This window comes from Drosophila takahashii, chromosome 3R (assembly GCF_030179915.1).
Source record: "Drosophila takahashii strain IR98-3 E-12201 chromosome 3R, DtakHiC1v2, whole genome shotgun sequence".
In the NCBI taxonomy this organism is placed as follows: Eukaryota; Metazoa; Arthropoda; class Insecta; order Diptera; family Drosophilidae; genus Drosophila; species Drosophila takahashii.
In genome coordinates, this window is record NC_091681.1 from 33,644,177 (window position 1) to 33,658,594 (window position 14,418).

General features: G+C 41.1%; 2 protein-coding genes and 1 long non-coding RNA gene across 3 annotated transcripts; all 3 read left to right on the forward strand.

Annotated features, from left to right (window-relative positions):
- The first annotated feature begins 22 nt into the window (after window positions 1-22).
- Window positions 23-766, forward strand: LOC108061081 (uridine diphosphate glucose pyrophosphatase NUDT14). Its single transcript, XM_017147152.3, has one exon. The coding sequence runs from the start codon at window positions 24-26 to the stop codon at window positions 735-737; it is 714 nt and encodes a 237-aa protein (XP_017002641.2). The 5' UTR covers window position 23; the 3' UTR covers window positions 738-766.
- A 161-nt stretch (window positions 767-927) lies between these two features.
- On the forward strand, window positions 928-2,330 carry LOC108069367 (uridine diphosphate glucose pyrophosphatase NUDT14). Its single transcript, XM_017159469.3, has 2 exons — window positions 928-1,437; window positions 1,842-2,330. Exons 1-2 carry the CDS (start codon window positions 1,034-1,036, stop codon window positions 2,074-2,076), a joined length of 639 nt encoding a protein of 212 aa, XP_017014958.1. The 5' UTR covers window positions 928-1,033; the 3' UTR covers window positions 2,077-2,330.
- A 10,291-nt stretch (window positions 2,331-12,621) lies between these two features.
- LOC138913677 (uncharacterized) lies at window positions 12,622-13,981 on the forward strand. The gene is made up of 3 exons (XR_011419483.1): window positions 12,622-12,779; window positions 13,288-13,609; window positions 13,663-13,981. It is a non-coding gene; the product is annotated as an uncharacterized lncRNA (long non-coding RNA).
- The last annotated feature ends 437 nt before the right edge of the window (window positions 13,982-14,418 follow it).

The following is a 14,418-nucleotide window of genomic DNA, read 5'->3' on the forward strand; positions in this document are numbered from 1 at the left end:
AAGGTTTTTTAAAAATCGAAAATATGTTCAAAATACTTGTCGGCTTGCGTCGCTCCTGTTGTTCTTCTGTGAAATCGAGGATTGAGAACCGAGCTAACTGCATTTCGCGGATTTGGTTCGGTCCTCTTCCCAAGGATTCCCAATGGATTAAACCAGGTCGTCTGCACTATCTTGAAAATGATGTGGAGAAGCAGGTGGACATTATAAAAACGATGAATGGTGTGGTGGTGCTGTTGTACAATAAATCCCGAGAGAAACTGATCTTCGTACGACAATTGAGGGGAGCCGTTTATCAGGGAATTTATTCAGCAGGAAGTTCTGAGATGTCCAAAGGAGAGGCTAATCTGGAGAAGTTTCCACCGGAAATAGGAGTCACTTTGGAACTTTGCGGAGGCGCCGTTGATAAGGATAAAAGCCTTGCGGAAATTGCGAAGGAGGAAGTGTTGGAAGAGTGCGGATACGAGGTGACCACGGAATCCTTGAAGCATGTATATGATTATAGATCCGGTATTGGAACCTCTAGCAGTGCCATGACTTTATATTACTGCGAGGTGTGCGATGATCAGAAAGTATCGGAAGGCGGTGGCGTTGATACCGAAAAGATCCAGGTGTTGGAGATGTCTGTGGAGGAGTCAAGGAAACTAGTTCAAACAGGAGCTATTACCAATGGAGGACCCTCATGTTTAATGGGTTTACTCTGGTTCTTTCTCAATAAGGCACCCAATCTTTCCACTTAGAGATTCTGATAAAACTTAAAACTTGTTAATAAAGTTTATAAAATTTGTAAATTAAATTAGTACCTATAATAATTCATTTTTTTAACATTATACATAGTTCTTATTTTTCCCACTTATAACGACCTTTTCAAATTCACATAGTATTACCATCTGCTGCCTGGCCGTAAATGTCAGAAAAGCTCCCCCGAAACAAAAGCTGCCATATGACTGGGTCTCCACATCGCCGGCTGGAGCTTTCCCAGTCAGCTGTTGTCAGTGCCACTGCCGTTGTTTCTCAATATTCCGAGTAATTCAGCATGGAAAACGTCTCCAAGATCTGGCTGGGACCCCTGCCCGAGGACTCGCCCTACGTGAAACCCTTCCGGCTGTACTACGTCCAGAATGGCGTGGAGAAGAACTGGGATCTGCTGAAGGTCCACGACAGCGTGGCCATCATTCTGTACAACACGTCGCGCCAGAAACTGGTCCTGGTCAAACAGTTCCGACCCGCTGTCTACCACGGCATCTTGTCCAGCGCCAAGGGCAACTTCGACACTGTGGACCTCAAGGAGTTCCCGCCCGCCATCGGGGTCACCTTGGAGCTGTGCGCCGGGATCGTGGACAAGTCCAAGAGCTGGGTGGAGATCGCCCGGGAGGAGGTGGTGGAGGAGTGTGGCTACGATGTGCCCGTGGAGCGGATCGAGGAGGTCATGGTCTACAGGTGAGTGGGGGCATGTTTTATAATATGTTCAGGGGTAGTTTTGAGCTTCAAAAAGGTGTTAAAAATACCATTTCAATTTTGTATCCATATTTACTTATCTATATTTATAAAAATTATGACAGCTTCAGGTAAAACTGAACAACGTATTGCCGATAATTTGTATAATACTTATAATTATAATTATAATTATAATAAAAAATATTTTCCAACTACTTAATTGATTTTTCAATAACTTCCCTAACAACGGACTATAACAAGTTTATTATAACTAAAGTAAAATGGGATTTACTTTAAATGTCTATTTTTAATTAAAATTTTTATAAACTTTAACCATTTTTTTGTAACATATAGAAATATTTTAAAAAACCCTTTAATTTGTTACTAATTCCTTGAACTAATTTTAGATCTGGCGTCGGCTCATCGGGTGCGAAGCAAATAATGTATTACTGCGAGGTGACCGATGCGGACAAGGCCACCAGTGGCGGCGGCGTCGAGGACGAGATCATCGAGGTGGTGGAGCTGTCCCTGGAGGAGGCCAAGCGGATGATCCAGCAGGGCGCCGTGAACAACAGCCCGCCCAGCTGCCTCATGGGCCTGATGTGGTTCTTCGCCAACAGGTCACCCTGTGCGAAGGCCTAAAAGGCGAACGTTGCTGTTGTTGATTCACCCAGATAAGCGGCGGCCGTGATAAGATGATAAGATGCGTCCGCATCCGCAGCGTTGCCTTAGTAAACTCTTATTAGCCAACACGAATTCAAATGCTTTCCAAAACGAGAACATTGTGAGTGCGCCTAGCGCATACGAATATTGAAATTCCCCTGCCTGTCGAGGCTAACCTTATGATATGTACTGTGTAATATGTAATAAACCCAGGCCAGCTGTCCGCTCATGAATTCGGTCAAGACGTCTCCCACTTCCATATCCACACTCACATCCACTTCTGCTTCCACTCCCACCGCAGCAGCCAAGTGCATAAATCGCCTATAAATCAAAATGCCGCAAGACGCTGCTGCTGCAGAAGCTCCAAACGGGTTCCGCTTTTCACCGATCCCATCCGATCCGATGCGATGGGAGACCTGGGACCGGGAACCTCATCCCAATCCCGACCCATCCGAACCGAGCCGAAGCTGTGTGCCGTTTTTGGGACCCTGTCAGGCAGCGTGTTGCTGGGATCAGGTTACTTATTTATACACGGCCAGGGACTTTAGCTTCCATGGCCGCTCCTGGTACTCCTGATCACAGAGAAAGAAATATCATTTTGCTAGGGGTCATTTCATATTCACACATGTATTTTATTTCTTATTACTAGAAAAATATGAAGTGATTATTTCAATACATATTAATACTTTTAAATTGAAGTGTCATTTTATATTCCGACATTCCATATTTCTTTACTTGAATTTAAACTAGTTTAATATGATATGATACTTTCCGATTGTTTTTCCATATATTTTTATATTTTATCTATACCCAATATTCAATTATATTTTCTAGGAATTTTGAAGCAAGCTTTGAGTTTATGAACGAAACTTATTACCCATTAGCTTGATATAGTATACACATAAAGATATGTATTTAAATTAATTTACTCTTTTCTTACATTTTATATAGTTATCATATCTTTTTTAAACAATACTTTATTATGATTAACAAAAATATAACGAATGCATTATTAATCATCAAATTATTTTCCGTGTACCAGCATCTATCCATCCTCCATTTCCATCCATCCCGGTTCAGCGGTCATGGCGAGTGGTGCCGTGGAAATTTATTTACCCCAAAGCCATGATTTGGCAATATTTCACCATTGTAATAGAATTTCTTTCAGCCTTTTCAAAGTTGACTTCCTTTTCGGCGGATGCCCCTGCCCCCTGCTCCTGCTCCTGCCCCAGATCCCCTCCTTCCAAATCCCAAATCCAAAATCCCCTCCTGCATCCTTCGCATGTGCGTGCATTCGATTTGCCGCTGATAATCAAGGCCGGTTCTTTGTTGTTGTCTGCTGTTCGCTTGCGTGTTAACCTCATGTAAATTATGGACCCGAGGCGGAGGAGCCGTCGGCAGCAGAGTCAACAAAAATGCGAGTGTTGAAATTATATTTAATTTGCATATGTTGGCGGACGACCAGGCCGTCCAGGAGGCCGAGGCCCCTCGGGGACTTGTGGATGCAAATGAGTTGGGGGAGTTCCACGTGGATCAGGTGTAATGTTGACCAGAGGGATTTGTCACGTCGCCAGTGGCCCTCAAACTGCAGTCCATAGTGTAGTATTTATGAATGATTCAGGTTGTTGAGTAGTCAAAATGTATTAACTAAATTTCTTCTATAAATATTAAAATTTAGGCATAAAAAATGTAAATTTTGATGGCTTATGTTTTTTATTTAACCAGATTTACTAATTAATTTTATAGATTTTTTATCCTTGCCCCTGGTATTGTAAAATCATCGATTGCTTTAAATTGATTGTGGAGTCTGTGAAAAAAACATGAATCGGTTGCGGTTACAGTTCCCTTGGAACCTCTAATGAATGAAAGCGGTTTTCTTTTGCGTTAATTTAATGGCCGTTGCGTATTCCAGAGCGATTTCTTTTGATTTGTCTGGCGACAGTTTCACAGCAGCAGCAACTTATCGCTGTTGCAGTTGCAATTGCAGTTGCTTCCTCATCACACTGAAACCCATCTGTCGCCTGTCACCTGCTCCCGTTTGAAGTGGTCGCTGTTGCTCCCCAAGGTGCAAATCGCAGCCAGCGGAGCCAACTGATTGCTTTTCCACGCAGAAAAATAAGATCAGCGATTGCCTCTGCGATATCGGTATTTGTTATAGTGCATAAAAAACACAGAAAAATATGTTATTAATAGAACAGTGATACAGAAAAAATATTTACCTTTGTATTTACTTCAGTGATTATTTTCTGAAATAAATTATATCTCTCTGAGGTTCAAATTCATCATAGTTTCTTTTCTCTGTGGCTTTACCTTTTGGCTTTGCTTTGCTTAGTTGCGCAAGTCCAAAGTACAGAATTGCAATTATTTCATAATCACGTCCCAATTTATGTGCTGCCGGAGCAGCGGCGGCGATAGGCCAGAGATTGCCATTTCGAATCAAAGCTTCTTTCTATTCCTGCGGACCCAACTGACCTCCAGTGGCTATAGCTATGGCTATACCATGGAGCCCATGCCTCTGAGAACCCAATCCCAATCGCAAAATGGCGTCCGCACACGAACGGGAGCGAAAAGTTCCAGGCAAAGATCAGGGGGGAGGATGGATCTGCGGACGGGGAGGCTTCAATTCTGGGATGGGAAGACGGAAGATCAAGAAATCGCGATCATGAGCTGCTGCGCGGCTCGGTTTCCAGTGCGCATGCGAAAATTAAGTGCAGCCAGCAACAATCATAACAACAACAGCAAAATTACCTGTAAAACAGTTATGGTTTTTGTTGTTGCTGCTGCTGCTGTGGAGCAATAATGAAATTTTTTATCGGATTTGATTATAAGTTGCCCAGCTACATCCCGGCCACCCCGCCAACCCGTCGTAATCTGCCAATAAGAAGAAAAGTAAGCAAGGTAGGTGCACTGGGAAAAAATATTAAAATTGTATTTCATAATTTAATGTTGTAGTTTTTATTTTGGCGACTGTCTAAGCTTTAGACTCTAAATTGTATTTTAAAATAATTGTTATCCATTAAAATGGATTTTTCATATAAATACTTAAGGCTCTGTACGTATTCATGATAAGACTTATCATTGATAACAAAACATTTAATTTAACTAATATTTATATTATAAATTAAAGTAAAAATTTTTTAAGTTAAAATATTTATATAATAAATTTAAGTAAACGTTTACGAAGTTAAATAACTTTTATAGACAGAATTATGACCCTTTTTTTAGAGATAGATAAATATTTAAAAAAAAATCACCATTCTCAATATGTAAATTGTTTACCAATTTTAAACATTTATTGATTCTAAATATAAGAATTAATACATGGTCAAGTTTTACATTTTGAATATTAGAATAAAGTAGTCTTTCGCGGGTATCCAAAACAAAGACAACATTTTCTCCCAGTGTTCTTTGCTGGTAGCTGCCTAGCAGGGAATGGGATTGGGTCGGCAGACCGCGGGGACTCCGGGGGAAACTATGTAGCCGCCGCTCATTGATTCCGCCTGCCGTCCATCGGCCGTTGTCCGTCGTGATGCACTTTAATGAAATGAAATCTTATACTATCATGAGGCGCATGAACTGTAAAGCCGCAGCTGAAGCCAAAGCCAAAACCAAAACCCAAACCGAAGCCAAAGACTCCGAACTGCAGTCCAAGTCCGCAGCTTTGGCCACTCAAAATGTATAATTATCTGGCGGTTTTATCCGTTTGCCAATATTAAATTTCTCATCACGCCCAGAGAGAGGAAAATGCAGTTGCAGTGGCTGCTCCCGAAGCTGCCGCCGCTTTACCTGGGTTGGTTCTTGGTTGGGTTTACAGGTGGGAGGAGGAGGCAGAGGCGGTGGGGATTCGAGGAGGGATCGGAGGAGCTGGAGGGGATGTCCCGCTTCATGGGCACGGGCGCCGTCAAACAATTAATAAAAGGCCAAATGTCTGCAATGAAATTTATGCGGCTGCCTTTGCCATCGAGTTATATATAGGCTTTGGATTTCGGTGTGGCGTTTTGCTTTTCCGCTCCTGACGCGGCAGTGGCCAAAAGGAAAAGGCTTCGAATTCGGATTCGGCGGCTTTACCGTTTTTAATGCTCGATGGACTTTCTAAAATCGATGCCACCGGCTTTGGGGTCGAGGGCTTCTTGGGGCGTTGTTCCTGCACCTTGCTCTCTGTGGGTCCGGCGATCCGGAGATATGTGCTCCGCAAGGTGCGGCATCCGACAGATTGGGCACAAGAACTGCCATAAATGTGTGTCAAGTGGCCTGAAAGCAACGAGCGAACATAATTATGGTTATTAGCGGCGAATCAGTTTAGAATTTATAATTAATGAAGCTCAGTTTGAACGGCACTAGGAATAATAGCAAGTTCGTGTGGTGAGTCTTTTGATTTTGGCATGAATGATCTTAAGTTCTCTAAGAAAGGAAAAGACTGATAAATAAAATTTTTAAAAAGTATACTAATTTTAAAAATATAATAATTTCTTTTGCGTATTTTTTAGAGACTAAGATTTGGTATATAGAATAATTTTTAATTTTTCCACTAAATTAACCCTGACAACAAACGCTTGGCCATTAACCTTTTGATATTGATCCATTTCCCAGCCTTGCGAATCATCGAGTGTCGGAAATATTCGGCACTGTCGTTGGCTCTTTGCACGTGTTGCCATTTTAATTGCCTGCAAAGTGCCAACAAATATTTTCGGCCAAATGCGTATAATTGAAATTAAGTCATAAATGGCTAAAAATGCCGACCAAGCGCGGCACATTGGACATGGCTAGCAAATACTAATGAAGCCGGGCCAGATGGCGAAAAAATTTCACACTCTTTGCCTTGATTTATGACAGTCCGACATAGCACATACTAGTAACATAACGCGAACAACCTCCGTGGAAGGAAACCCGTCGTCCAGTGGCTGTAAAACCGCTGCACCTGCCCAACTGATTGATTTGCAGGCCTTTTGCACTCCAAGCCAGCTTTAATTACGCGCACTTTTCGGCCTCTCTTCTTTTTTCCGGTCCAAGTCTCTCAGTTTTTCTGTTTCCCCGATGACTTCTCTTGGTTTTCTCTTACGTTGAACAGCTCTTCCACCTTCCACACTCTCTTAAGTATTTCTTAGACCCGAGTTAGATGTGTGCTCCGCCCCCTTGGAGCGGAAATCGAGAAACCACAAACCGCAGACCGCGAAAAATCCACAAAGAAAGTGCCAAAATGGGGCGATTCGAATTCACTCTGCTATTGGGCTTTAATTAGTACTTTTAGTTAAACTGTCTGCAGAGGAAGTGACTCATTTACAGCCTCCTGTGTGGGCCAAAATCAGTTTATTCACGACGACTATGATTTAATTAACATTAATTAATAAGACATTTTTGCTGCTTTAATTCTTTAATTACCAATTTATGTAATTAAAATATTTAATGGGATTAAAATGGGATTTTTTATTTATTTATTTATATTGCTAAACACCTTTCAATTTAAAGAACGATTTTTTCTCTATTTTGTAAAAAAACTTAAATTTATTCAAATCAATTGGAAAATAGAATTAATTTTTCGTTATCTTACTCACTGATCATTTTCCTGTTTTAAAAGATATAACTACCTGATACGAAATATCCAATTTATTTTCTAGAATTCCGTTCAAATAAGTCACGTGAGCATTTAAAGGGTTAACAAGCCCCGCAGAAGGAGCGACCACACAATTAAAAATCATTTGCATATCAAACAATAAAACAAGCACTCCAACAAGAACCGCAGCGGATCCATCGATGACTAAGGATGCCTGGGAAGTCGGCGAGGGAAAAAGTGAAACTCGGCCTGATCTGGCTGATAAGAGAATCCAACCGGAGGGAAGGCCGCCTGCACGGACACACACAAGTAATGGCGCATTAAAAGTCAAAGTCAAAATCAACAAAGCACCGAGATGGCCTAAACAAGATCCTGATAAGGAACCAATACCAATCATGATGGGAAGATGGGTTGGGATTGGGGATCGGGGATTGGGGACCCCGGCAGCTGCCACCGGCGACGTCCGGCGATTCGGTGATTCGGCGATCTCGACGACAACGTTGACCGCAACCACTTTGTTGCCGCTTGCGAGTTGTTGAACTTAACGCGAAATCTTTCCGTCTGGCCCTGCGCCTGGGAAATTAACTACAGTAAAGCTTCTATAACTCAATACAAGATTATAATGTTTTCAGATTTTATGTAAGTCTAGGGCTTCATTACTTCTGAGATTCCTATACATTTTGTAGTATTAAATTGTACTTTGTACTATTAAATTTTTACTTATAAGCCGATTTAAAAATTCACAATAATTAAATAAAATAATTATAAATAATTAAAATGTTAAAATTTAAAAATAAAATATGTACCAGTTTTTCATAAATAAATTTCTTCACTTTTACTTTTGATATTTATTTATACTGTTGTTCTACTGTCTATTAAATACCAAAAAAAAAGGAATATCTCCTAAACGGCAGCACATTTCGGCAGAGGCTAACTTCCACTTCCAAGTCTGGCCATGTCTGGGAGTTCGTATGCATTTTGAAGGAACTGAGTTGAGTTGATCTGAGGTGAGCTGAGCTGAGCTGAACGGACAGCGATCGTTGGTTCTGGTCGGTTCGGCTGGGTTATCTGATTTTAATTAAACGGCATCGCATAATAAATTATCTTCATTAGGGTTGCTGGTATCCCGATTTCCGATGCCGAAACGAAATGAAACAGAACCGAGAGTTGGAGTCCGGGGTCCGACGAAATATTTGAACGCTCCACTGGCCGAGCAACCCCCTTTCGTTTAAGGCTCCTGGCCCAGAATCCCCCGCCCAAACCCATTCCTATATGGCCATAAATCAAAACAAACCCATCCACCGATGCAGTGCGTGTGTTCCACTCCTAGTCGCTCCCCTTTGGCCATCGATCCGCCATGGACTCATGTTCATTAATGAAAAACCGGACCGACTGTCAAACAGAATCTGCAAATCATTCGACGCGACGGCTGTGCGCCGTTGACAGTTGGAAAAGCGCTGCCGCTGAGCTCGGGAAAAATCAACACATGCTTAGATAAAAAAAAAAAAATAATAAAATAAAAAAAGAACCAGAAGGAAAAAGTTAACAAGATACTGTGTCTAATTGGAATCAGACGAAGATTGAATGTGCTTTCAGTAAAAGAAATTAATAATCTTAAAACAGAGAAGGATATTTACGATTGAAATTAATTGATTTTAAAATAGTATAATTTTTTTTTTTAGTTCTTGGATCGTTTCAGTTTTAAAATATTTAGAAAAAAAGTAAATCGCCAAAAAGGGGAGGTAAGAATAACTTTCTTAGAAGAAACATATAACCTTTTTTTCCAAAAACACAAGGGATTCTCTTTTTAGGTTTACTTACTACTTTTTCTTCACACGTTCTGAAATTAAATTGTAATCTCATAAAATTATTTTTAAGCAATTCTTATCGCAGATAACTGTGTGTGTTTATTAAAAGAGAAATAATTTGTACAAATCATGTTTTGACAATACTTCTTTGAATCGTCAAGTCGGAGTGGGCTATAATGAGTGGTCAACTGGCGTTATCTTATAGATCGGATATCTTTCCGCAGAATAGTGCTTACGATCCAAACAACAAGCTGATCTAACCCGCGATGAGGGTATGCGAGGGTATGTGGAATCAATCGAGAGAAGATTTAACTGGAAGTGGAGCACAAACCGGTTGCACATGGTCAACTGATTGACGAGTTGCGTACCTCAAATGTGCAGCTAACACGCACACAGGTGCGTGCCCCTCGAGGAGCATCCATCTGTCCATGTGTGCGGGTATTTTTATTTATTTTTCTGTCTTTTTTTATTCTCTTTTATTTCCATCATCAATAATGGGCGGCCAAAGGAAGCGCATGTACATGTCCATGTAGCGCTTAATGATCTTGAAATCGAAGTTGCATTAGCATTGAATGTGCGCATGCGCAGCAGTCGCAAAATGTTTCAATTATTTGTAGGCATTCGAGAGATAAAGCGGCAACAACAAATTATGAATAATCGAGTTCATTAATCAAGTGTTAATCTTCATGCATGGTCCGCATTACAAACCAAAGCCGAAGAAATAATGGGAGATACTCGCACAAGACCGAAAATCTAACCCAAAACAGCCTCCAGCCTCCGAGCCGAAATCTCTAATTTATTGCCTTCGTAGCATTTGGCTAATGAAGACATAAAAACCGCAATCAAATTAAATATTTTTCTTCATGGGAACAAAATGTAAACGGACCGCATTACTCATCCGACAACTTAGTTGGGCTGGAAATTGTTTTGGGACCCAATATAATAACCTTGTCTGGCCACCAAGTGGAACTAAAGTGTTTGGCGCCCTTTAAACCCTTTGTCTCAAACCGAATCGAAGGGAGAATCAAATCTCATACTTCTTTCTATCCAGAAGTTCAATGATTTTCTGCTCTTAATTCTATTTTAGAGCTCATATTTTAATTAAGATTTTAGAATAAAAAGTTGTGCGCCATTGAAAGGCGTGAAAATATAATTTTTGGGCTAGAAATTGTAAAAAAAGAAAACAAAAATAAGTTAAATGGTTTATATATAATTAAAAACATGTCCAAAATGTTACAAATTGTTTTCGAAAGGATAAAGTATTATTACTCTTAAAAAACTGGTTCAGTTTAAGTTTCTTATTAATCATAAAAAATCAGACGACTCCCATTAGTTTTTTTAATCCAAAACTCCATATCTTTGACCCGAATTTCGCAGCTTAAAAACCGGAATTAAGTTCCAATCAAATGCAAATGCTTCGAACACAAAAACCGAAAGCAGGAAAAATCTCGAAAATTGCAGAGCTAAAGCCAGCGGGCCACGCCCCCCTAAAGCCGAGCTTCCTCATTTCACATAAGTCAAACAAAATGCGCCCTTTGCTCGGCGAGCATTCGCCTCCAGATTATGGCTCCCCTTATTAAGGCCGCATAAACCCAAATTAAATTGTCGAATTAAGGCAACATTTAACGGCGGGCCACGAAACGCGGAAACGTGCGGAGCGGCAAGGGGAAGACGATATAAATTTAAATTAAAACATATACAATAAAATGTAAATCTCGCGAAATAATAAACGTCTGCGCAGCGACTCTAAATGATGTAAAGCCCGCACATTTATACTCGAAAGTCCGTCCGTCCGTGGACGTTGGCTAAATGTACGTATAATACGTCGCGGGGATCAACATGGCCACAATTTGCCGCTCTTCTGGTTGCCACAAATTATATGGCTGGGCCCAAAAGTTGCGAATTATGTTCGGGGCTCGTGTACAGTGAAATATGAATTACACGCACCGCGGCGAGAGGGGGACGAGGATTGAGGAATCTGCTGGCCGGCAAGAAATTAAGTTAAAAATAAAACTCAAGTTGAAGACCAACTCGAAAGGTAACAAAAAAACATGCAGGCCACAACTACTGTAGGTAAACACAAACAATAACAAAAACACGCCAGTAACATCCAAAAAAAAAATTTACAAGTCACTGGCACTCACACACATGTGTGTGGACCTCTAGATATACGGACATGGGGCAGGGCTGCAGAGCAAGTTTGGGCCTGGGTTTCGGCTTGGAGAAGAAGACCTGGAAGGAGTATAAAAAATCAAATTAAACTTCTTACGGATCCCGCTCGGGGTCTTCGAGAAAACATAAAGCTCCCAAAGTCCGAGAACCAGAGCATAGTAAACACAAAAACCCAAAGCACACACACGTGAGATATAAAGTCGAGGCTTCGGTGGATCTAGAGATGGGTTCGTGCAGGTATGCCCTTTACTTGATATAAATATAAAGTCTTTTATACATTTGTTATAATTTTTAAACGTTACAAAAATGTATCTATAAAACTATTTTTACATGTTTGTAACACCTAAATCGGCTTAGCATTATAAAATGACTTAGTCTTTATAAGACTGAAAATTTAACTACTCAGACTTATCAGTATTATCCCATTAAGCGCATTAATTCCATTACATTAAATTTATTAACTAATAGCAATTAATATACGTTAGTGTCGTAGACTGTTAATAAATTCCCATGTGGTCTCCCTCAATTTTCATAATATTTCTTCCATCATTTTGAAGGTGCCATTCACGCTGTCATCCCCATTCTGAACCTCAGCGAAGCGCATAATCCAAAGAACCCAAAGGGGCTCCAAAGAAACATTTGTGAGTCGAGCAAATAACACTTTATTTCATTCATTTAACAGGTTTCATTTATGAGCGGCCAACAACACCAACGGGCAGTCCGTCAGTCAGTCAGCCAGCATCGCCTCCGATTCCGATTCCGACTTTTCCTCCATCTTCAACTCCAGCTCCCATACCATCTCCATCTACAAACTCCAAACTCCACTTGGCGGCCCAGTGGTCAACGCGATTCAGCCCCGGCTGCTGCAGCCCAAGTTGGCGATAGAGCTCGGAGTCAGTGCCAGACTAGGTAATGTTCCCACGAAACAGGTTGTGGGTCCACCTCAGCCCAGCTCAGCTCGGCGGTCCACGGTCCGCAGTCCACCATCCGCGGTCCTGCAACGACGGAACCCGGGGCAGCGCAGCGGCTCAGCTTCAAGCTGAAGTGTTGCGCCTTCGTGCATGGCCGAGAGCTATGGGCCACCGCCACTCTGGCTTCGGACGGGCTGGGCTCGCTTCTTTTAGTTTGCTGGGTACTGCTGCTTTACATGGGTATATCTGAACAATGGAATAAGATGCAACAAAAAAAAAAAAAAAACGGGGAGTTACGTAGCTATTCTCAAATACTTCGATTTTAGATAAGGGGGATCTCAAATATAACATCAAAAAATCATTTAAAAATCTAGTTTTAAAATTGAACTCATAAATGAATATATTTAGTTAAAACAAGTTTTTTTATGTTTGAAAAAAATTTTATTTTCATCAAGCTTAATTTAGCCAAATAATAAAAATAAGTAATATAAAAAATACATTAAACATACATACCAATTTAACACATTTACGTAGATTAAATAAGAATTTATCCCCATCCGCTTTCAATAGACGAAGTTACATATAAACTCAATTGTTTGTCTCCCATTTAAATTTCCCTAAAATTTACAAAATAATAAAAACTAAAAATAAATAAATAAATAAAAAATATTTCAGAAAAAAAAATACCTCTTAATATTGGTGTAATAAGTATCTTATCGTCTAGACCTCTCCCTAACATTCTTGCCAGTTTTTTATTTACAGCTATGTGCGAGTCGGACTATACACTCGGTATATGGCCATGGGCAAGGCAATGCAAGCCGAGTGCAGGCAGGGCTGCCACTGCAACTGCGACGGGGAGCGAGGAAGCTGCAACTGCAACTGGAAGTTGGTAGCAGCACCTGGGGCTGGGTTTCGGCCAGGTCCGTTCGGTCCGCCTGAAACCGCCGCTCGCACTTACTGCCGATGGCAGCGCCAAATCAAAATCTGTGCACAATTATGGCCTACACATCTGGCCAGCCAGTAAGCCAACCATCCAGCCAGCCAGGTCGGAATGGAATGGAATGGATCGGGTACGCTGCGATGCTCGTGCTCCTCATAAATATTTAACGAGTTTCATTTTTAGCCAGCATTGTCTGCGGCATTTGCAGCACTCGACTCGCCATTAGAAGATGTGGACGCAGACGCCTCATGAGCTCCCAATTAGTGTTGGATTACATATTTGTGGCCCGAGATCCTGTGGCATTGTAACCAAATTGGAACATATAAATTATGGACAAATTCGGCGGGAAGCCGAGCCGGATAAATGGTGGCTGATGCCTGAATTATAAGTTCATTTAAAGCATTAAAATTGGAAATTAAATCGCAATGAATCATCATAAAAAAGGAAACCGAACGCTGTTTCGATTTAACGCCCCGGAATTGTTGTGAATAAACGAGAGAGATATTCCATCTAGCTGGCGCACATTGTTAGCAAACAAATTTTATTGTACCTGGGAAACCTATTTGTTGTGTGTCTTGGGCGCAATCCATCAAAAAGAAAGGGGCTCCGAGGAGCAGCGGGTTGTCCGCAGTCCCCTTCCCTTGAAATCCCCCAAAATTCCCTTCGCTGCCCATTAATTTATTGTTGTTATTACGGTGTGCTGGTAATCAACACGTTCCTTCGATGACCTTGCACTATACAACCATCGATCGTGTGATAAATCGAACGGAAATCATTAATAATCAGGCAAAATCAAAAGCGTTTCTTCGCCTAATGATTGGGATCGCTTGGGATCCCGTACCAGATAGGAGTACTTATGTAAAACGCCAACAGCAATTTGAATTATGACGATTTAAATGTAGCATCGACAAGAAAGGAAAGCCCGACGAGAGGTTGAAG